Here is a 23,618-nt window from a genome sequence, read left to right as displayed (position 1 = left end):
AGAATAAAAGGATTTATTTATGTAAAATCAACAATATATACTATCCAAATCAAAATGTTATTGATTGCAAATAAATTTAAAGATAACAATTTCAAATTTGATAGTAAAGATGTTAGTTACTTACAAAAAATATATGTATAACATATAAATTATTTATATGTATGAAACGAAATTAAGAAATATTTTTACATAGTACAAATATTTTTTGAGAGCTAGTGGTGGAAGAAATTTTAAAAGTATTGATTTCTTAAAAACGATTTTTACATATTTTTGTAGATGTAAGGAAAACATGTACCTATGATCTTTTGTTAAGAATTTGCGGCAGTTTAAATATCGACAATTTTGCGATCAAAGGGTAGCAATCCTTTAATTTCGCATACCAGTATATTATTTTGATTATTTTCTTAATGTCGTATTTAGAAAAAGAGTGTGATAGCAAACTTATAATTTTTTAGAAGTATATTTTATTACTCGAAGGTAATACTAGATTACATAATAAATTAGAATGCGACATTTGAAGTTCTTCGATTCATCCGCGGCTATTTTACAATATAACAGATAATGGAAATATATGTATGCAAGATGGGACAAATAAAATATTACAAGCTGTTTTCTCTGATGCGATTGCAGATATCAGCTTGAATTTTCAGTTGTTAAATGGTGCAGAGAGGCTAATATTTTAAAGTATAAGATATTGTGTGAGTGAATTTTTTGGAGGAGGGAAAGAATGCAACTTCCATTTTCTTCAAATATGATGGCATGTTAATTTTTCGATATTCGGGCAGATGTTATCAAATCTGGCAATTTTTATCTATGGCATATTTTTTTTATTTTGTATAGTTAAGGAGTTATAGCGGAAAATACCTTATACAAAGATATATACGAAAGATATCAGAAGAAATATATTGTGTTTTGAAAATTATTTTTCTAATAAGTCACTTGATTTAACACCAGTTAGCTTTTTTTATGGGACTACACAAAGAAAAAAGTGATGGTAACGGTATCAACTATGAAAGAGGATATGAAAAAAATTCATACCGCATGTAAATTCATAACTCCAGCAATGTTATCAAATGTTCGTAAAGCTATTATCACAAGAATAAATGTGAGTTTGGAAGCGAATGGACAATTCTCTGTATATGTAATAAAATAATTTTCAAATAAATTTCAGTTGATAGTTTTCGACATCTCTGCTGAACTCCCCTTCCGTAATGTATTTTCTGTTATAACTCCTTAACTAGTAAAATGCAAAATAAAAAAAAATGTCTTAAGTAAAAGTTGTTAGGTTTGATAATATCTGTCCGAATATTGAAAAATTAATTTGCCATTCTATTTAAAAAAATTGGGGTAGCATTCTCTTTATTCTTAAGAAACTCACTCCCACAATATCTTACATACAACGTCTTACATCTTAAAATGTTAGGTTTTCTGCACCATTTAATACTTGAAAATTTCAAGTTTACGTCTGCAATGGCTTCTAAAAAAACAGCTTGTTACACTTTATCTTCTCTACCCTGTATAATAATAAAGAATATATAATATCATGTTTAATTTATTTAATAGTATGTAATATTGTTTGCTTATTTAATTAGAAAATTTTAATTTATTTAATTAATAATAACCATTAATCGACTTCGTCTGTTGTTGATAATTGGCCATGAATCTGTTGTGTAAGATGGGTTCCATATCATCAAATATGTCATTAATGTAATCTCATTATTTGATCAAATTGATATTATATTGTACAAAGGAAATATTATATTACAGGAAAAAGTTATTTTGGAAGCAGATACTGTTTTTTTGTTAATGAAAAAAGGATTTCCTATATCTCGAAATTGTTGATAATTGGCCATGAATCTGTTGTGTAAGATGGGTTCCATATCATCAAATATGTCATTAATGTAATCTCATTATTTGATCAAATTGATATTATATTGTACAAAGAAAATATTATATTACAGGAAAAAGTTATTTTGGAAGCAGATACTGTTTTTTTGTTAATGAAAAAAGGATTTCCTATATCTCGAAATGTAAGAGCTCAATGGATGTTAGAACATTTAGATACTGTGATAAGTATCCAATGTTCAAGTTTTAAAACGAGGGAAGCAGCAGAACTAGAAATTGTATCAGTGTTACCGAAAAATAAATCTGGATCATGGTCCCCTGAAACATGTCATCAGTATCTTTACAAAGTAACTTCTACAACTTCAGTAATATTTCTGGCGCATAAGTACAGGATGGTTTTTAATTTGGACTTAAGTCCATCACTCGCAACTGTGGTAAGTATGCAGTTCTAAATTCAGTAAAATAATTAAGATAAAGAATCAAGTATTATATTTTTCTATATTTTTACTAACAATAAAAGATTATAACTTGGACGTGAATTTATGCAATTAAATTGGTGTTAAAGAGTAAAATGTAAGAATAGAGTTTCCATACACATTTACAAACACACTAATTATTAAAGTTTCTTAATGATTTTATTTAGCGACATGGTTAGTCGGTTGTTAATAATATATTAACATCTTTACTCATACCTTTTTTCTCTGCCACAACATCTTTCTTTTTAATATTAATAAGTAAATTTAATAATGTTACTATTGCCATAGTACCTTTCGTAATATATACGATTCAGTTTAGGAACTAATTTAGCATGTAAAATTAATAATAGGAGCTCATATAGGGTGTTAATGAATGTGTGGTCACTTTTGAAGGATCAGGAACAAAGGAAAGTTGATATCCAAAAATATCGGTTGAAGATTATTTTTTCAAGTTGTAAATAATTCAATTTTCGCTAGGAATCCCTTCTCGAACACGACTCGTCTTACGCTGTTATACACATTCTGCGAACTTATCACAGTGTCATTTACCTAGCAGAGAGTTGCGGAACGAAAAACTTCCAAAACTATATATTATTTTAGATATGCTATTGATTATATTGAAGTGTAAATGCAATGCAATATATAAAGATAGGTGTATTGTTATAAAAAAAACTTTTTATTGTGCAAAGTAATAAAATTTGATGCTTAATAAAGTTTACATACTGTGGGAAATTCGGCGTTGTACGATGATTGTTTAAAATAGGTAAATTGCTGCATTATAGTCGATCTCTCTACTCACTGATAGAGATTAGTTGTGTACATAGATCAATGATACTGTGGAGCATCTGACAAACATTTCTTTCTCGGTCACACTCAATATTTCTTATTCTGATCTTTACACGAATAAAACGTGGTTGACGCTATATATCATATGAATAGTACTTAAATAATATAAAATAATACTAAAAGTACTTAACACTAAACCTACCGACACTTCGTGCATACCTACTCCTAACGTGTGCGGTCAAAATGACCAGTGATTAAAGAAGTAACAATTTTTTTGATTTAACTTAGATAATTGTTAATTTATAACTAAATGTATATAAAATGATGAACTTTCATAAAATTTCCTCCAAATTTACTTTTATTTAATTCCAATTATAGACTTAAATAGAATTACACTTTTATTTATGTAGAGATATATCTTATTTAACTTTGCTGCATTTTTTACAAATTATCTTATTATCAAATGTACATTTGCCGCATAAATATTTTCCACATCTTAAACAAATTTTCGTAATTTTGTAACCTTTACAACTTTTTACTTGACAAGTTTTTTGTAGTGATGAATCTGAACTTGTTGATAGTTTTATTGCATGGTTTTTTTCCCGCGATTCTTTATATAAAGTAATGTATGCACCAGGTTTATAACAATTTTGTGAAATCTCTGTAAATTGGCCCCATACTGTAGATACCATTGCAAATTTATTGGTTCCTAAACGTTGGCTTCTTTCGCTCTTCTTATCAAATCGTATAAACCTCATAATTTCAGCAAAGTCATTCCTGCCCATTATTTGTGAAAAAATGCAGGTCTCTAAATTTTATTCCACAAATATGAGACATCTAAATTTTTTATATAGCATATAGCATATAGCAGAGCAATAAATGCATCTAGTTTTGTTGCATCTAGCTCCCTCTTAGTCCCAAATACTCTTAATTCTTCTTCTTCCGTACATTTTATTATATGATACCTTATAAGGTGATCAATGATAAAATGCCGTCTATACTTGTCCTTTCATAATATGCCGTTTAGCATATCCCTAAAAATATTATGGACTGATATCCTGCCAGGTTTGGGACTTGCATCTATTTCTCTCCAAACTGTCTTATCGGGTCCAGTTTCGATACGTTGGTTCTTTACATCAGTCTCACCCTTTGTTGTCAACGATAATTTCTTTTCTTTTTGCCCTGAACTTATTTATAATATTCAACTCTGATTCGGTTGTAAATAGCTTTTCATGTGTTTCCATGCCGTTTTCAGTTGCTGAAGTTTCTTGTTCATCGCACACTGAATAGTCTTCTTCTATGTCCGTAATTTTTTTTTATAATTTTTTTTAAATCTTGACATTTCTAGAGTAAATATTTATCACAGAATAATACCACGTACGGAATACAAAATTATTGTCAAATTTGATATGCTTTACGCAAAACGCTCTGCGATGCTTTCTGTCTGAGTTTTAGAGATAACAATTAGATGTCGACTAATTGACTAACAAACTGAGATGTATTCTAGTCGAAAGGACAATAGAAAATAAGAATATGGCCTGTGACGGCGATATTTATATAAAAATATTGATGAGTATTGACCGTTCTCCACCAACGGTTACTCCAGGGTGGAGTTGGGAAAGCTTTTCCCGTGTTTTATCGCAATGAGCAATAATTCTAAGAAACTTCTCGACTTTTAAAATGTTTGTAACAATGGACTGTAAAAAATGCTAAATTTTATGGCGGTTCCTTAGGATTATTATGGGCCTGAGTTGGTATGTATTGATAGCTGGTGGCCATCTTGATCGAGGGATGGATCATGTTTTATGACAAGATTACGGGTGTAACAGCTGTTATTATTTGTTATTACAGATTTTGTTTGTCATTTGACCATGAGATAGCCTTTTCTTTTTATTGATTGCATTTATTTTAAGAATAACGAAAATATTTTGTCGGGTGGTCAAAGTGACCGCTCACGGTAGGTAAGGCAGAGTACCAATTTTTCTCAGAAAATAAAAGAGCAAATTAAAAGTAAATACTGAAAGATATATTGTATGTATGTTTTAGGAAAAGTCAGAAATTATGAAGCGATATAATAAAGTTTAAATATGGTTAACTTTGTGTAGAAGTTCGAGAGCGGTCAATTTGACCGCCGCTGGTAGGTTTAGTGTTAAATATTTGCTACTTAACCAATGATCACAAGGGACAGTTGTAATTCCAGTTTCACTTCGATCATATGCTGACACTATATATATCTAAAAAAAAAACGTACATGTATTATAACCTGTAAAAATTCTTAAATTAAAAATATATTTATTAAAATATTTATATAATGTAAAAAGTCTTTTCTCGTATATTTATTGTTATTATAGGATATACAACATGGTGAAATAGTCATAGATGAAGTATATATGGCTACTAAACATTTTTTGGAAAGCATTATTAGACCTGTAAGTAATAATTTATTATTTCAAACTCATATAATATCGTGAAATATGTACTACTTATATCGTGCAGTGAATCCAAACTTTCGACCAACAATAGATATACCTTACGCGTAATAGTTATCAACCAAATTTAAAAAATGCGTATAAGATTATACATGTTTAAAACATCTTATGGTCAAACCGAGTTTTGATCGAACCTCAAAATTTTTATATAGAATCTCTTTAAGAACAATTGTCATAATTTATATATTATGTATTTAATGTACTTTGTGTCATTTTTCCGTTGAAACTATCTCACAAAAGGTATACCTATAATTTAAAAAATTAAGAACAAATGAATGTTCTATATGAATATAAAATTATTGCACAAACGAGTTTAATTTGTTGTAGTTTACAATACCAGGAAGTAAAAGAATAATGCAACCAGAGATTTATGTAACCATAATAGCCCATACACCCTTTTTTACAAGCCCTGCGCAGCAAGTGTTAGTACAAGGTTGGCTTGTAACTTTGGATAACGTTAAACAGCTTACAAATTTCATAGAAAACCAACTTCATATATTAGAAGAGAAAGTGGCATGTGTTACCGCTGTAGCTAGTCAACAATTGGAAAATTTAAAAGCTGAAAACGAACGTTTAGTCGGAGGTCTTTTTGAAGAGAACAATACTTGTCTAAATAAAAATAATAATACTTGTGTTACTAATACTTCAATAATTTCCCCGGAGTCAAGCTTTATCAATATGTTGAGATATGGAATGTTAGCACTTACTCTGCTACCGGAACATAGTTGTGCACGTAAGTATTATGAATATACATACGTATTAACACATATTGGAATAGGGAAAAAGAATATATGTATAAACAGAAATATAAATATACAGGGTGGTTGGTAACTGGTGGTACAAGCGGAAAGGGGGTGATTCTACGCGAAAAAAGAAGTCGAAAATATAGAATAAAAATTTTTTTTTTTAATTTTTTTTAAATCTACAGTGAGTTCCGTTATAACGAGATGTGATAAAGTGCACGCGTACCGAGTGAAAATTCAAAGTCAATTTTCTCGAAAACAAAGCCTCAAACGAAAAATTTTTATTCTATATTTTCAACTTCTTTTTTCGCGCAGAATCGCCCCCTTTCCGCTTGTACCACCAGTTACCAACCACCCTGTATAGAAGAAATATGATTCTTGTATTTATAGAAATGTAGAATATTTTTTTGAATTCTTATTTTGGTAAACGATACTACCATTGAATTTCATAATATTATGTACATTGCTTTTGTCAATCAAATTACAGACTATATGACATACTACTATGTGCATTGTTTTTTTTTAATGTTCTATAAAGAAAAATAATAAAAATAAAAATATAAGGTAATTCATTTAAATCCATTCAGATGTATCCGCATAAATTTTCTGAGTAATTTTCCGAGTAATTTTCCGAATTGATCCAGTTAATTCATAGAATAATCGGTTGTGACATTTAAGTATGTATATTGTATAAGGATTGTATTGTAGTTCATTTGGTTGAAAATCTACTGAACTTTTTGTGTTATGAAGTTTTAAGACCTCATATCGTGCTTTCTACTAGACTCTCAGAACGTTGTAATTCTATAAGAAGCACTGGGGTGTATAATGCGGGGGTGGACTACGTAGTGCAGTGATTTAGATAATATTGTAGAAAATTTAAATAACTTGGAGAATATATTGCTCAAAATAGTTCATGATTTTTCAAATACATCCTTATCCAAATATCTATTTGTCCACACATACGTAATTGTCCATCTGTTCGTTTGGCCCTCGATTCAAGAAGAGTAAGATTACAATATATCAATTGCTATTAAACTAGAAATTTTATACACAGAAAAGTTGTTTAACATATTTAAGTTCGCAACATTACAATATGTATATCGGTAGTTAGTTCCCAATTAACGCTAACGCTAAATTAGTATTTTTCATCTGATACAACAAAAATATAGCCCTGGGTCAGAAATAATAGCTATTTACTATTGTTTCTGACAACAGTTACAAATAATTTTTAGGTGCAAAGATTCATTACGACTATTTTGTTAATTCTGAAGTATAAAATATTACTTTAAATATTGTGACACTGTTTCTGAATTCGTAATAATATCGTAATATAATAATAAAAAGATTTTTATTACTAAAATTAATTAGAATGGTACTGAATTTTTCAGATATGATAATTGTGTCGGATGGTATAGTAGGAAATACCGATGTTCATGTATTAGATTCTGTTATACAACAGTTACGTGCAACAACAATTGCATGCAGTTTTCTACATGTTGGAAGTACATATCATCCACATTCTGCTGATGGTTTAGTCCCCTATCAAGATTTATTACATTTCATTGCAAGAGCTACATTGGGTACTTACATGTCTTTTATTCCATATCGTGTACGTAATATTCATTACGTTATTTTTATATTTAAATACTAAAGATATTAAATATTGCATTATTATTAATCTCTTTCATAGAAGTAAAAATTACTAAATTTTCTTTACTTCTTATTCGAAATTGTTAATGGTATATTGTTATTATGTATTATCTATGTACTTGCAAATATTTCCTGATCTATTTTGATAAAAAAATAATGGTTTAACTTGAAAATTTTATTCATATTAATTTTCAACACATACAATATATTTTAGTTCTGTACATCTACAATTCGAAACGTTCGTTCAGGTTCAGATGGAAAAATCTATATATCCTAGATTTTGTAGTTGAAATATTTGAATTTATATCGAGACAATTTTACACAATATGTGTATTTTAAATAAAAATGTGCTATATTATTGAACTTGCGAGCTTTTGAAGAATATTTTGTTATAATTTTACAGATAACACATATGTATGTGTGCATATTTATATTTAATTTATAGTAATTACACATTTATATGTACATATAATATATAATATATATTTTATAAATTAATTAACTTTTACAGGTAGATTTAAACGAAACCGAAATGAATGTTTATCACAAAAACTTTTTATGTTGGCAATTATATCGTGAAGTATGTTGTAACATTGTACCAGATTATTCAAATTGGCATTCTAAGAATTTATTATTTTATGGAGAAAAATCGACACAACTTTTACAAAAGAAACAAATTGAAGATAAAGTGACATGTACATTAAGTAGTTTATTGTGTTGTCGTCTCCGCGAGGGATATTTAATAAAACGTGCCAATGTGAGAGACGAAGTACTTGAAATTTGCTTTGTATTATTGTGGAAGTCTAGTGTTTTATTAGAATATATAGTAACATGTCCTTGGTTAACAAAATCATTATCTACATCTAATACAATACAGTACACAATTACTACAGAAGGTAAATTAAAATAAAATATATTAATATTATTTTAGGACTTCTTGATCGTTTTCAAATATTCTACAAAACCAACTAAAAGTAAGACATTCTTTGTGTTAAAAGCAAATTTATTACAGCTCCTTATGAATTTTTACACGATATCACTTGTTTATCGAAAAAGCCATTGAAATCGCAATATCGACAAAGTGTTGTCAATCGATTTTGGGCAACTTTAACATCTTTAACAGAAGGTGACAGTATGCTTGCACACTTCAGTTGGAGTCCTGATTTTGGTCGGACTTGGTATAGTGTACCAGATACAATCAGAAGCGGCATGCCAGTTTTTTATTTATCGGCCTATCCTTCACCTAGTACGGTGCAACTTAGGTATGTTTGTGAATTGAATTTTGTATCTATGACTTTTAAGCGTAATTTTATGAGTGACTAAATAAATAAATTTTAATAACTAAATAGATAAACACAGGAATATTTGGCATTATTAAGCTATAATACAATTTGAGTAAACGGAAGCTAAGATCATTTAAGAAATTTATGCACGGAATATACTTATTTTTAGCGATGCTGCATGCCCACAATTCGGACAAATTTGGCAACCTGTAGTGTCTTTAAATCCTTTACAGTGGGCTCGTTGGATGCACACACAAAGAGTAACGTTAATTTTATCACACGATAGACCGTTGCCAAGGCATTTACATCAAGCAAATCAAAGTGGTCGTTTTCAATGTGTTCAAAGCCGTCAGGCAGCTGCTGTCCTTTATGCCATGTTAAAGAATTGGGCAACTTTCGTTCTCGTCGAAAATCATACATATGTACAATTTATTTATCGAGAAGCGGATAAACCCCCAGTTTCATTCTCGCTGATTCGTATTAATTGTAAAGCTCTCTGTGTCATTCTTAATATCGCATTCGCAGCTGGAACAGAAGGAGTTGTTCGACATAATGTTGTCGTCGATCTTTTAGATCGATTGTCTAAACTTACTTTACCAAATAGACCGACGGAGCAAAAAGAAATACCTTCTTGCACTATTGTCCATAAATCTTTAGAGAAGATATTAATTAGATACGAGAGAATGCCAACTGATTTGAGTTTAATTGTATTCCCCGATGCGACTCAGACTATTTCAACGAGACTTACACCAATGTTAGGTGGAACTTTAACGACTAGTTTGTCTAGATACTTATACCATAATCGATGGCTTTGGCATGTAAAACGGCCATTCGTACAAACCATTCCTGGAATTGTATTACCACGATTGAATATAACTGCGATCGCAAGAATTCTTTCCACAATTACAAAGTAAGTACGGTATATTAATACTTCTTTTTGCTATTCTATATAACAACGTATCTTATTTTGTTTTAAAGAAGTTTTACATTATCGTTATTGTTTCATTGTCAATTACACCAGTAAAGAAATAATTTAGAATATTATATATTTTTATTCGTAGAATGCGTTTGGCTGAGGGTTTCAGTTTCACATATTCAGCGGCGGGTATTATAAACATGGTTCTTGAAGTACAAATGCAAGGAGTTGGTGAAAATGATACATCATACCCGTGTATTATTCAATATATTTTATTTCCGCCACATATTATGTCAAACACAACATTAGAACGCGATAGTGCATCGGAAGAAGATACTGACGAAGGTAAAGATATTGATGTTTGTAGAAATAATTATTATATTACATTATATTATTTTATAATATAAAGAGAATACTACTACTTATGAATAAGTAGTATATAACCAAAAAAGCAGTAACACTCCGTGTAAAACATTCTTTGTAAGATAGTTTTCTTCTACACTTACAAATACATTTTGTGTAAAAATGATCGATATACAGCAGATTGTTTCTCCATAAGCTTTTGAAATCTGTGCATTTTTGAAGCTTTATTATTTATTAGTATATCGATCACGAACGAAAATGCGTATATATAGTTATTAGATAAAAAATGTTTCTTTGACAATAAATTTGTATACATTTTAGGTACTGCAGATGGCGAAATAAGTGTAGAAGATGCTGAGAGTTCTGGAGATTTTCAAATTATTTCTGAGATTTGGATTGAACCACAGTGTGGCTTTTCTCAATTACCTGTACAATCCACAGCAACATACATGCATCTTTTGCAATATCATGAGATTCCAGATGCAGTGAGTATATGTACTTTATTATGTATAATTAATCTAAGCATCTGACATCTTTGTCTCGAATAAGCCTAAAACTTTGGGCTGAGATCACCCGACTTTTTCAAACTTCGAATATTTACTGAAGTATGTATATGTTCTCGAATAGCTAAGCTAAGGTGAGTTTCTTTCTTATCTCTCTGTGTTTACAAATTGAAAAGTGAAACTTACAAACGCATCGCTTTACGAACATACGAATATGATATAATCATGTTCGTACATAAACTTCATTCAACCTTTCTCTTTCTTCTACATGGGTGAAATCTTCATAGACAGTAGTGCCGGTTTCGTATCTGCTAAAATCTTTACTAATCCTGCCGGATTAGGTCTTTTATCCACTTGCGACTAGTAACGCGCAGCTATAAAATCCATTATCGTATATGGCAGAATATCCAATTGCGTTGCCGCGATTACGGGTTACACGCGACTGCGAAGTCAAGGCTCACCGTGACAGATCAGTTGCATATGACTACAAAATATATGGAATATATACGCGCTATGCCCACGTGTATGACTCTCCGTCGCAACTGAACGTTGTTTTACTGCTAGAATGTGCGAAATTCTCCTGAGGACGTGTTAGTATATAACACTATTAACTTGTAATACTATATAATAATATTATTATTATATAATAATATATAATATTAGAAACTATAATATCTTTAACATAAATAATTAATACTATAATAATGAAAAATTGTCTATCGTAACACTACATATATTTATTTGTTAATATTTGAACAAAAAATTTAATTATTTAATTTATTAAAATTTTATTTTCTATATTAATAGTTTTTCGACATAAATAGATTAATAACTTTTTATAAGGAATGATAGATTGATTAATATGTTAAAAAATGTATGGTTCCATTAAAAAGAATAAAGTTGAATTTTGTTCGATTTCCGAACAATTCTCACAACTCATTCACGAAGGTTCAAAGTGATATGAGATTTACAACACGGTCAAAGGCGATTGATTATTTTTGAGAGAAAGATTTAATCTTCTACTATCTAGGTAGCAACATTCAAACAACCGTGCAGTAATTTCCACAAACAATATGTATTTCCAAATTTTCTGTTTTCGCTTTTCCTTGTCTCAATAGCAAATACCGGGTCACAAATCTCATCACCGCGCAGCGAAACCAGCTGCGTGCCAAGCGTGGTGTAAGAATCCATTTGGATAATTGGATATGGATAATTGTATGGATAATTAAACATTTGGGTCATGATGTATTGTGATCTTTTCTCATATTCATTACTTTTCTATGCTGCTATACGGTTTTGATCAACTTAATTAATTTGCGACAAATTTCATTTTGATACCTTCGATAATTTTAGAATGGTACTACCTTACTCAATATACGCCTCGTTTATATATTTCTCAATAATGTATTTATAGATTGTCTATCAGTAATTTCGGCGTCGCGCGTGGCTCAGTCGCATTACTTGGCGAGTCAGGCGATTAGTCGCAAGTGAAAAAGAGGTTTCAGGCCGGAAATACACCATTTCATAAAAAAATCTTAATAAATGTTTTCTCATTTAATACGGTCCTGAGTATGAGTAGGAATGAGGGTATGTTGAATGTAACAAATGAATTTCTACAATAAGCAATTGGAAGCGCTATAATCGAAAAAAGTAGCTTCTTTTTTTACTTATCGGTTTATATCTTGGAACTGAGCGGATATGGAGAATAATGTTTCGTGTGAGAGTTGTAGATGATGAAACAACAAAATTAGATATGTTTAGTTAAGACGGCACTACTGGTTGAACTGAAAATTGGCTTTAAAAATTAAAATATGCAACATTTTCAGACAACGATGTCTCTATGAAAAATTTGTTTTGTATTTTTAGTATTTATGCAGGGTATTCCGAAAATCGTGGTACAGGTCAAACAGTATTCTCCATGCAAAAGCAAGTTGGAAATGTAAAGTGATAATTTTTTATACTAGACTTTGTTTTCTAAAAAATTGACTGTGTAGTTTCGTCAAGTATACTTCAGAGGCAATGACGATCATTTGAACAGGTTTCTTCGGAGTTAGATACTTTGTTTGATAGTACGAACCAAAAGGGGGTGGTTTTCTGTGCAACACATATCGAAAATGTAAAATGACAATTTTTAATACAGGATTTTGTTTTCGATAAAATCAATTATGAAGTTCCGTCTACTTGACTCTCATTATATCTGAAGTGTACGGCTTCGTAGTCCATTTTCTTGAAAATGAAATGAAGCAAAATTTTACACATCTGAATGCACGTATACAAATACTGCTCATCTTCACAAATATTTACATGTTTTTTTAGCTATTCTTCTGTGCATTAATATCAAATAACAAAACTAGATATTCCAGTCAACGCTTATACCGCGAGTATACACATTCTCGTCTGATTATAAAAATTGTAAACAACACTGGGTACGGAGAATACTTATATGGGTGATCACTTGGAAACTCCGTGTGATAGTTGGCTTTTTTATTTTTTGCCAACCTTTTTCACTTCTCTTAATAATCTGTGATCGTATACATCGAAGAAAAGAATATTTCTAGCTTTACATCACTATTACCATACATTGTATCATTCTCTCATACACGTACAAATAAATTAGCCTGTTTTAGAACTGGAAGAAATCACGTTTCTTCATATATAGAAATTTTATGATAATAGACATCGTGCATTTGCATCAACTTTCAGTTTCAGTTCTCACAAGACCATGTGCTTAATTCATTTCAAATTGTATGTATCATACACTTTAAACTTTTTTCTGCACCTCCTGCAAATTTCAGCTTTTAATATTGAAGTGCCTTTGAGACATGAATTTAGAAGAAAAAATACGATTGTATCTCGACTTCACATCAACGCAAGGCAAAATTTTTTCTAACTTCACGCAAATATAAGCATTTTTCAATACAAAAATGCCATTCTTGTTAAGTAATTGTAGCGGCACGCGAGTCAGGACAATTCAAATCCTGTTGTTGTTTCGCCTCGGAGTATCAAGACCGTTAGGTTACAAGTAATGAAAGAACAAATAAACTCGCCGCTACCATACATACAACCGTCAAACGTAGACGAATTCAAATCTTCCGGTTCTCCCCGACCAGTATCAATAAACGGACGCCATCACGAGCGAAAGAGTTATCGAACAGTATCGAAGAGCATCAACATGTGTAAACGAGTACCGAAGTGATCTACAGAGTTTCTCCGAGTATTTATCGGGTATTTATTCCGCAACTTATATTTGTACCAAAGACTCACAATTCGTCTGTAATTTATTTATTTATTTATTCAAAAATATATTTGACTGACTGCAACAGCAATATTTCGCTCTCGTTATTTCGCTCAACCTAATAACGACTAATCCTCCACATAATTATTTCAAAAGTTATTCCATTTACAACTTATAAGGCAATTTCCGAAGAATCGAAGTGCCTATTTCTGTTTTAATTTTTGTTAAATATTTAAATTTTTTATTAATATCTAAGTCATGGAGGAGTCATTACAACCGGAAGTAACAATGTTACTTGCTTATGGCAGCCTACAGGAAGCGTTCAATATTTTATTTGATAATTTGATAATACAAAAAGCTTTTAACCGACGAAGCAAAACTTGGTGGTACTTGTTTGGGAATACTAGAGTTGCCTTACTTATAATTTTCAACAGTATCTACACATTTTTCACCGAGATTTCCTTATCTGAAAAACATCGCACATTTTAATTTTTTGTAGTTCAATCAATGGTGCCATCTTGACAAAACATACCTCATTTTGTACGATATTTAATCATTTATAACTTTCACACGAAACATTAGTCTCCATATTCGTTCAGTTCCAAGATATAAGCCGATGAATCAAAAAAGAGGTGAATTTTTTCAATTATAGCGCTCCCAATTGTTTATTGTGGAAAATCATCTGTTACATTCAACATACTAATTATAATTAGGACCGTGTTAAATGATAAAACATTCGTTAAGATCTTTTTTATAATTCATGTCTAATAGAAACAATCAAACAATCCTGCGTTAGACCGGCCATCGATGATTCATTTTATTTTTAATGTGATGAGAATCATGAAATGACCTGGGTTCGGCCCGGGTTGGTATATAGGAATTTTACCTTTTAAAACCACCATGATGACCGTCCTCACCGCGTTTTAAAAACCAGCTCGAGGATGAACGTAACCGATACTCTTCCCGAGTCACGGCTTGGGTCCGTCCGGAAGTGGGTTTTACGACCTCTTAAAGGATCACACCACGATCATATAAACATATCTTGACTTGTCAACATCTTAATCAAACGGCAGGCTGAACAGACATTTTTCAAAAATGTTGATTGTGTCAAATATTTGATACAATAAGAAATCATAATACAGCCTTTTTTCTTCTTTTTTCAGTGTAAACAATTCATTTTTTCATTTTAAGCAATACAAAAAGTAATATGTATTAGAATTATAGAGTTTGGAAAAATGTCGTTTGGGGCGAAAATGACCCCAATCTTTTCCACTTGTAAAGAGACCATGTTCATAACGTTATTTACTTAGTGATACGTTAAGAATGTTTGATTATCTTTCTATTTCGAAATGCTATCAGTGAAATAGATTGATCAGATCATTGGTTTGTACATGTAAATATGCTGATATTCATAATTTAATATAATTTTTGTACATATGTTATATTATTTTTCGGAATAAGTTTTTATTCATACTGTATTCATGGATACGTGAATAATATAAAATATTTATCATAGTATAAAATTGTTGTGTATAATCCACCTTAAAAAATATTTTTCTCAGAGAAATATGAACAAAATTTTATGTTTATTTGTCTGCAAATAACCTTGATGTTGTGCATTTTATTCTTGACTTTAGCTAATCCTGATTTATGATAAGGTCCTTCGTTCAAAGGTTAAATACGTATTGATAATTTTGCGTTGATTTTAGCACTTTTGGTTTCTTTTGTAGATTCCTGAGTCTTGTGTTCTATAATACATATTATAATACATATTAATGCAAGTACTCTTAATTTAAAAACGAACAAGGTTTTTACACTTCTGATTTTTATACTAATCCATATTTTTAGAAACACAACTAAACAAATATAATCTGGATAGATATTTCTTTAATTCTCTAAATATTATAATAAACACAATAATTATGTTGTTTGTACTATATATCAGATTGTACATTTTCTGAATATATTAATGATTGTTACAATAACTGTTTGGAATTTATGATACTTCAAATATCCACTGGATTCTACTGTATTTAATTTTTAACTATCTGCTTTGAAAGTTTAAAGATTTTTTGTGGGAGAAATTATCAAACAATTTCGGTAGAAATATATTATAAATATAGTATACGTACTTAAATTTTTCCGTAACAAGACAAAAAATATTATAATAATAAGTAAGTTAAATGACTTGTTACATTTATAGGGACTACTACAATATAACTGTATATGCATCATTGATTGTATAAGTAGATTTAGCACTTTTTTTTAGAAAAACACGAACAAACTTAATTCAGTCTCTTTTTTTCTTTTATGAAACACATTTGGTATTGAACGTGAATGGATTTGATTTATCTTTAATCTTATCTTTTCTTTGGTTATGATGTTAATACATAAAATGATATAGCCATAATGATGTTCTTCAAAAATATACAGGATAAGATTTGATTCTAACTGGTTGCCAATGGTCACAGTGTGATGTTATCTATTTTGTTTTCAATTTTATTCTTATTTAAGACAATAATACAGTTGCAACTTTCTAGATAAACAAAGGAACTCCAATTAACCTTTACAATTGAAGTTAATCATTAAGATATTAATCTTTTGACATAAAATCATTTTATATAATTCGTTGATGAAGGTATATCTTTTATATATAACGTTTAAAGTATTTTTCGCTAATGTCAAATGAAACTAATAAACAAATTTAATCGTATTACATCTTGTTATAAAATTGTATAATTCAGTTTCTTACCTTATCTGTAACAAAAGTAGAAAGTAAGAATTTTCATCTGTGTTTGTTATAAATATACTTTATATGTAAGATAAAAGTTATCTAAGGTTTCGTTCCTTGGAAGGTGATTACGAATCATCAAAAGACCAAACTTCAAGGTGCACTTGTCGACATGTTTTCGCTTGCCATTCTTTTCTATTATTTCTATTACCTACCCTGTGTTTATTACTTTACCTTGTTCTGAGCCTGTATGTTCTATACCGTCTGTGAAACCTTCAATTTAACGTCTCTTTTCCGTATACTGCTTACCATTCATCTTCTATTTATATATTCCCTAACAAAGCCCCATATTTATTGATATGTATAAACAATTTCATTGATTGTTCTACTCTACTCTTGTACGTTTCTTCTTTACTACTCTTTGTGGTGATGACCACATCAGTGTTAAAATATATAAAACACAAGAATCAATGGTATATTTTGTTTTCCAATACTTTTTCTTTTTGGAAAGTCTATAAATAGTCGCACGCAAACTGCTATCGTGTTTTAGTAAATTCTCTAAATATGATAAGCACAATCAATCAACTCAAGCTAACGCCAAAAGATCTAAGGTATTATAATCAATTTATTTGTAACATTTGAAAATCATTTTCAAATATATTAAAAAGTTAAATATGATTTTTTCGTTACAGAGTTGCACCTTTTATGTTGCTTTCATGTTACAAAAAGTTACACGAATATGTACTTACCCTAAATTATATACATATATTATATCGTCACGATATTTCTGCCTATGACAAAGAAATCATTTGGAAATTAAAAATTTCGTTAACCTTATTACAAATGCCGTATGATATCATATACTCAATAATAAGATAAACATTTTTTAAACATATATTGACAAATGACGAATAGGAAAAGATAGTATTATTTTTTAAGTCTCTTTTGATAAACCGTAATGGTCATATATTATGGTTTTATTTCATTTTCCTGCACATTTTTTTTAGAAAATTCAGTTAAACCATCTTTAGTTCGGCTTTCCTATTTAACAATATTGAAAAATTGTTATGAAACAATTCGTTATTTAATTCCGTAGTTGCCTTATCATTTTATTTTTATATGTTACTATCTTACTTTTTTTTAATTATTTCAATTTACTAGATTGAAAAAATAATATAATAGTTCATATATTTCATATTTAAAACGAAATATTTATAATTAGAATTAGAATAGAATAATCTAATAATTTTCAAAATTATTTTTATATAGGTTCATATTTATTAGATTTACTTTGTACATTTATATAAGTTTTATAACTTGTATATTTATATTTAGTTTGTGTTATCTGTAATATTAGATAGAAAAATAGTAAAAGAAGACTACTAAAGTAATATTTCCGGCAAAAATAAGGAGCAATATGTGTATAAAGTTGTCTATCACTGCGTGTCGTTATCATTGTTGAGGTGGGGCTTCGATATCGATGAGGGTACTCAGAACAAGATTTTTCTATCAGTTGGCTCAGGTATATATAAAGCCCACCACGTAGTCGACTGTTTATTAGTGTTCTGATTACTTTTTTTTACATAAGAGGTTTTCTAACGTTCGTATCGTACCGTATATGCACAAAGCATCTTTGCGGTTTTATGTGAGTGGAACGTTTAAAGAGTGATAAAGATCTGTAGTATTTGTCCAAAAATAATTGCGATTGGTTCTTCTGGCAAGCTCCTAAGTGTCGGTGAAATTAACCAGTGACAATTTGAAATAATTCTTTGGTAGTAGTTCTTGACTTTAGTTTTGTTACATTTTGTTGCTGCGGGGGTCAGGTATGTTAAGAAAACGTTGATCCAATATCACAAAAATATCGAGAAGCTAAAAACTTATGAAACTGTATGTGTATATTTTATAATTGGCTAAAAATGTTGCAGATTCATAATATATGATTTCACATATTGATTAGAATTGGAATATGTTGATAAAATTGTGATCCTACATAAGTAAGTATTTTAATTTTCAAATTAATGCGATTGATTTAAAATTAATCGGAAGATAAATATATTAAAATTTAATTTGAATAAAACACAGTACAATTATGATACATATTTCGTAGCAGAAACAATGTAAGTTTATTTCATTAACAAATATATTAGTAATTAAATGTTTTTAATTATTTAAAAATCTTTATCCTATCTTGCGTGCATTGTGTTATTTATAGTTCTATTTAACGTTTCACATATCACTGTATTAAAAAAATGTTTTTCTATCAAAATTCAAATACGCAATCGATATTTGGTGAATAAAAAGAGAAGTTTTTTTCCAGTAAAGATTACAAATTTACCGAAATCTCTTGAAAGATTTCTAGGTGAGCTGGCAAAAAGAAGTTGATTTCCTTCGTTGATACTGCATGGGCGTTGCATGGGCTGTGATCTGCATGACTTGCAGTTGGAAGTGAGGATCTAGGCAGTGAGCAGCAGCGCTCTGATAACTTGCCAGATCTAACTCTTCCAGCTCAAGGTCTTGTTGATTATCATCTTTTCGTAAGAAATGGATATTTCTCGTCATATCATAACCGATATCCAAATCGAAATTCAAACGAAACATCAGAATTGAATAATATATAGAAGAAAGGGGTTCATGGTTCAAGTGGAGAAGTGGTCTCTACGCTTTGAATTAAAGTGAGATTCAACTCCTCCAACTTAATCCTGATCCCTGAAGTTCCTCGTTTCTTTATTCTTTTCTTCTCTATCTGCAGAATATCTTTTCGCTACAGATGTATCAGTAATGTAAGTGAAGATAAGTGAAGCTTTCGTGGAATCATTCTATTGGCGCTTCTTAATACCTTGCTGGACAGGCATGTTGCAATAGCGATAAAATCTTTTAAAACGGTTCTTATCGTGAAAGCGTTTAACTGCGTGTAATTGTTCGTGCGATTCAATTTAGTCGATAATATTCTTTGTGCGTTATAAATATACTTTCTTTAAGAATATTGTTTTTCCAGTTTTATTTGTCGTGCTATTTTAAGCGGTCAAAACACTTGTATCCCTTTGTATTTTTCAAATAAATCGAATTTTTATAAATTGCATTATTTGAAAGTTGAAATAAATATTTCTTATGATATTCATTATTGTTCAAATATTTACGCATCTATCTATTATAATTATCCACCAAATTTTTATACCATTTTTTCTTGTGTGTTGAAGAATTTAAAGGTTTAAAATAAATTAATCATTTGAGACGAGCATACAGTAGGAATAAGGTAAGCTGGGAATCATCTAAAGCCGCAAGGCAAGGATTATGTATAAATAAATGAATAAAAATAAATTAATCGTTTATATAAAAATTTAAATATACTTTAAACGTCAACAAATTCAAATTATTCATATCTTTTATGCGTAAAAGATTTAATCTTTTTTTAATAGTTACATATTAAAACTTTATAAGATCTGTTGTCTTATACTCCACAAATATTACCGATGTTTTAATACGTTGTCAGAGGAATATCAATATTGTATAAAATGAAAAATAATTTGACACCACATGTCTCACAATCTTTTGGCATATTACCTATTTTTACTTCCCTTCCATAACAAAATATATTAGATATGTCATACCTATCGTTGCGATCATCATACTATAGATAATTTATAATTTGTAATATGCATGTTACAATATAACTACATGTATATAGACATATGTGTATATAGATTGAAATCGGATACTTTGTGTATGATATTGTGTACAGAGATTCAAATGATCCTTTAAATATACTTAGTGTTATGTAGCTTGAAACATATGTAATTCGAAAATAAAAAATAAAAAGTTTGTAGTATGAACACAAATACAAATAAGCATGCAAAGAAACAAACACAAACAATTGTAGACCATAGTATTTATGAATATCGAAAATTTACTTTTAGAAAATTGCAAATGGACCATTTTGATCGGGTCGGTGCATCTAGTGTTAATTTTACATATTATTTCGAAGCGTATTGATGTAATACGAAAATATGACATAATTCTAGAAATTTCGGAATTTTATGAAATTTACAGGTTGAAAATCGTTTTCCTTTTTTCTAATAATGTTATATTTCGTTATCAGATTGCTCGAATAGATGAGGAATGCATCAATGCATTATTAACTTTGGAGTACTTGAGCTTATTAAGTCAAGTAATACCGAACGAAAAAAATACAGAAATTATTTATGGACAAATCCCCCACCATGACGTCAAACTACCGAAAAAATATAACAAAAACATCAAAACTAATAGCTGCACCGTGGAAGAATCATGCGAAGGTCTACCAACTATCGATGAAAAGATATACATGATGCATTTTTCTTTCGACACATTGAATATCTTGCCAAAATGTCAACAAGCCGAGCTCTTATTTTCTATGTTTGCTGATGGTAAAAATTTTATTCGATAAGTTATTTAATATTCGTACTTCGTACAGTTATACAGATTTGCTCGATTTAAAATGTAATACAATTGAAGTAAAAAATAAAACAAAGGAAGATAAAATAACAAATACTCATACACGAAAGCCTTTTCTTTTCACTTAAAATTTTTTTCGGTTGCATTCTATTACTTGATACATATTATATTTTTATTACTAAAATGAGCTTATCAACAATGGAATACATATTAAATTATCACATTATTTCAAGGTACAATTGGCAACGATAAGGGACAGGGAAGTGCAAATAAAATACTAATGGATAATTTCTTAGAACATATGAAACAGTTACACAATAAAGAACTTTTATTAACTTCTGCTGAATCACAAAGATTCACAAAAATGCTTCTTGACAGGCGTCGCGTCGGTGGTCCACCTTTACCGTTTCTTTCTGAAAAAGGTATTATCTTTATTATCGAAATTATACAAACTTTTTCTAGCAACTCTCATATATTATGGATACGTATCTTTTAATTTTAAAACAATTTCTAGAGAGGCTCTCTTCCAACGTTGAGTTCAATTCTTATCCGCGTTGGAAATGTTTTATCAAAGGAATTAGTACAACTCATGTAATTATCACAATATTACCTGCATCAGAAAAGGACGTTGTACGTTTATTTACGTCTCCTTCGTATACAGAAGAGCAATCAGCAAGCAATAACTCCGAAAGGAATGGCGAATCTACCATATTCAATATGGATTTGAATGAAGACGATACGTACTCAAAAACTACCGGGATGGATATTAACGTAACCGATTTTCCATCATTAGAAAATAACGAGTCGATATTATATGGTCAATGTATCGAGGACAGTATAATAAACACAGATACGCAGAAAAGATTTCACGATTGCGAAGAATCTCTCGTTATTCCAGTTTATGTATATGATTGTTCGCTGGCTTTGTTGATCGACACATTGGTCGATAAATTAAAAATTTCGCACAATAAGGATATTTATCAAGATCACACGTTCAGAGTTGGACAGCAGGAATGTAAAGATTTTATCGAATTAAAATCTGATTATAATTCAAAACCTCCGACTCCGGAACCAAAAAGTGAGGACTCCGACAATACTGCAAGTGGTAAATAAAAATGCGAATAACGTTGATTTTTGTATAGTTTCCTGAACAGTATATTCTTACAGCGATGTTTATTTAACGCCTGACTTCTTGATTAATAATCTTTTGATTCTATTAATCAACCGATAGTAGTTCGATGTTAATATTTGGATAATTAGAGTTTAATTGATATTTAAATAGTTAAGTTGTGACATTAATGTTTTGAAGACTGATATAAAATAATGATAATTTTCTATACAACAGATCAACGAAGTCTTGTGGAGCATTGCAAGGTATTAAGTTTGGCTCACTGTCATTGCTATGTAGTTGCAGTTTACAAATCGTTGGTATTGCAACAACCTCTTACTTACAATGATATGGAAGCTGCAGTAGAACAATGCGAAGAAACTCTAATTGAAATTAATATAACAAATTATTTGCGATCTGTATGCAGACATTTGAGCAAATTATCGGATAAAAATTTATTGGGCGAACTAAATCCTTCTACGTGTAACGATGTTGAGCCATTGCATAATTTAATTAAAGAAAAATTTGAAAGAATAATTACAGTTGCCTTTAGGCCTGTACCTGCACACCCTGAATTTTATTATTGTTCACCATCTTGGTCAGAACATGAAACGGTTTGTTGCTAAAATAATGTAATAGTAATTAATAAATAAGATTAATTAATCAAGTAATTAATCTTAATATTTAATAGGATCTTATAGAAAGTCAAAAATCAGACAATGACGATGAGATAGAGAATCTTATGTTCCATTCGATAAATATTGATGATACATCACGCAATTTCAATGGAAAAGGTAAATACGAAATAATTTTTAAAACAAACTTCCGACTTGAAAGGAATGAATAGGAAAGGATAATTCTTTCGTTTTCGGTTTTGATTATCAGAAAATAATTTTGACCGATATAAAATAAAAATATTACAACTGATATTTAATTATTTAAAATAAACAAGCATAATAATATTTCGAATTAAATAATCCTTAATATTACGTAGAAATGTATATATTTCTAATGCATGTATAAGAGTATTCTTAATATAATTTTAATATGTCTAATAAA

General features: G+C 29.7%; 2 protein-coding genes across 2 annotated transcripts in view; one reads left to right on the top strand and one right to left on the bottom strand.

Annotated features, from left to right (window-relative positions):
• The window catches only part of Bin1 (histone deacetylase complex subunit SAP18), a 386,327-nt gene that overhangs the window by 4,532 nt on the left and 358,177 nt on the right, over positions 1-23,618 (bottom strand). The gene's annotated exons all lie outside the window — the stretch shown is intronic.
• Positions 1-23,618, top strand: part of LOC138186728 (KICSTOR complex protein SZT2) — a 31,905-nt gene that overhangs the window by 881 nt on the left and 7,406 nt on the right. Inside the window, exons 2-15 of the mRNA XM_069126853.1 lie at positions 1,962-2,279; positions 5,459-5,536; positions 5,924-6,329; positions 7,728-7,948; positions 8,501-8,885; positions 9,002-9,251; positions 9,442-10,182; positions 10,334-10,533; positions 10,873-11,036; positions 21,117-21,423; positions 21,685-21,873; positions 21,966-22,556; positions 22,797-23,173; positions 23,251-23,353. Of these exons, the coding sequence (XP_068982954.1) occupies positions 1,962-2,279; positions 5,459-5,536; positions 5,924-6,329; positions 7,728-7,948; positions 8,501-8,885; positions 9,002-9,251; positions 9,442-10,182; positions 10,334-10,533; positions 10,873-11,036; positions 21,117-21,423; positions 21,685-21,873; positions 21,966-22,556; positions 22,797-23,173; positions 23,251-23,353 (4,330 nt within the window). The remainder of the gene's footprint in view (positions 1-1,961; positions 2,280-5,458; positions 5,537-5,923; positions 6,330-7,727; positions 7,949-8,500; positions 8,886-9,001; positions 9,252-9,441; positions 10,183-10,333; positions 10,534-10,872; positions 11,037-21,116; positions 21,424-21,684; positions 21,874-21,965; positions 22,557-22,796; positions 23,174-23,250; positions 23,354-23,618) is intronic.

Source organism: Bombus flavifrons, chromosome 14, assembly GCF_040668555.2.
Source record: "Bombus flavifrons isolate JBK064 chromosome 14, iyBomFlav1_principal, whole genome shotgun sequence".
Taxonomy (NCBI): Eukaryota; Metazoa; Arthropoda; class Insecta; order Hymenoptera; family Apidae; genus Bombus; species Bombus flavifrons.
The sequence above is the reverse complement of the archived record's forward strand: the minus strand, read 5'-3'. Positions and strand labels throughout refer to the sequence as shown.